The 416-nt window shown below is 60.6% G+C and overlaps 1 protein-coding gene across 1 annotated transcript in view; it reads right to left on the bottom strand.

Annotated features, from left to right (window-relative positions):
• Positions 1 to 26: 26 nt before the first annotated feature.
• ACOT7 (acyl-CoA thioesterase 7) overlaps positions 27 to 416 on the bottom strand; it is a gene marked incomplete at its 5' end in the record, with an annotated part of 3,260 nt that continues 2,870 nt past the window's right edge. Inside the window, one exon of the mRNA XM_010017450.1 lies at positions 27 to 131. Coding sequence (XP_010015752.1) covers positions 27 to 131 — 105 coding nt within the window. The remainder of the gene's footprint in view (positions 132 to 416) is intronic.

Below are 416 nucleotides of genomic sequence, written 5' to 3'. Positions count from 1 at the left end.
GGCTGCGGAGCGCGGGGCGGGATGGGTCACTGCAGGGCAGCCTGCTGCAGCTGCGCCTGCCGCTTGGCCTTGGTCTGCAGGTACCTGCCCTTCCCTTCCTCGAAGCGCCGCTTCTCATCCTCCGTCTCCGTCTGACGGGGATAGAAAGAGAGCAAAGGCACCGGCGTGAGCTGCCTTGCGGCCATGCAGCAATCCCACGCAGAGGAAACGTAAAGGAAAACCCATGCTCTGCACTGTACGTGTTGTGACAGCTAATGCACTCCTACGCGGAGCAGGAGGAGACCTGCACGGGATCAAATATTAATGAAGGAACAGCCCCCAGCACCGCGTCAAAGCCGTGCTGGGATCAGGAGAGCTAAAAATAGGCTGGAGCGGGGACACCATGGGGAGAAGAACCCCAATCATGCCGAGGGGCA

Source organism: Nestor notabilis, unplaced genomic scaffold, assembly GCF_000696875.1.
Source record: "Nestor notabilis isolate BGI_N333 unplaced genomic scaffold, ASM69687v1 scaffold27456, whole genome shotgun sequence".
Lineage (NCBI taxonomy): Eukaryota > Metazoa > Chordata > Aves > Psittaciformes > Psittacidae > Nestor > Nestor notabilis.
This window is presented reverse-complemented; position numbering and strand designations above follow the sequence as displayed.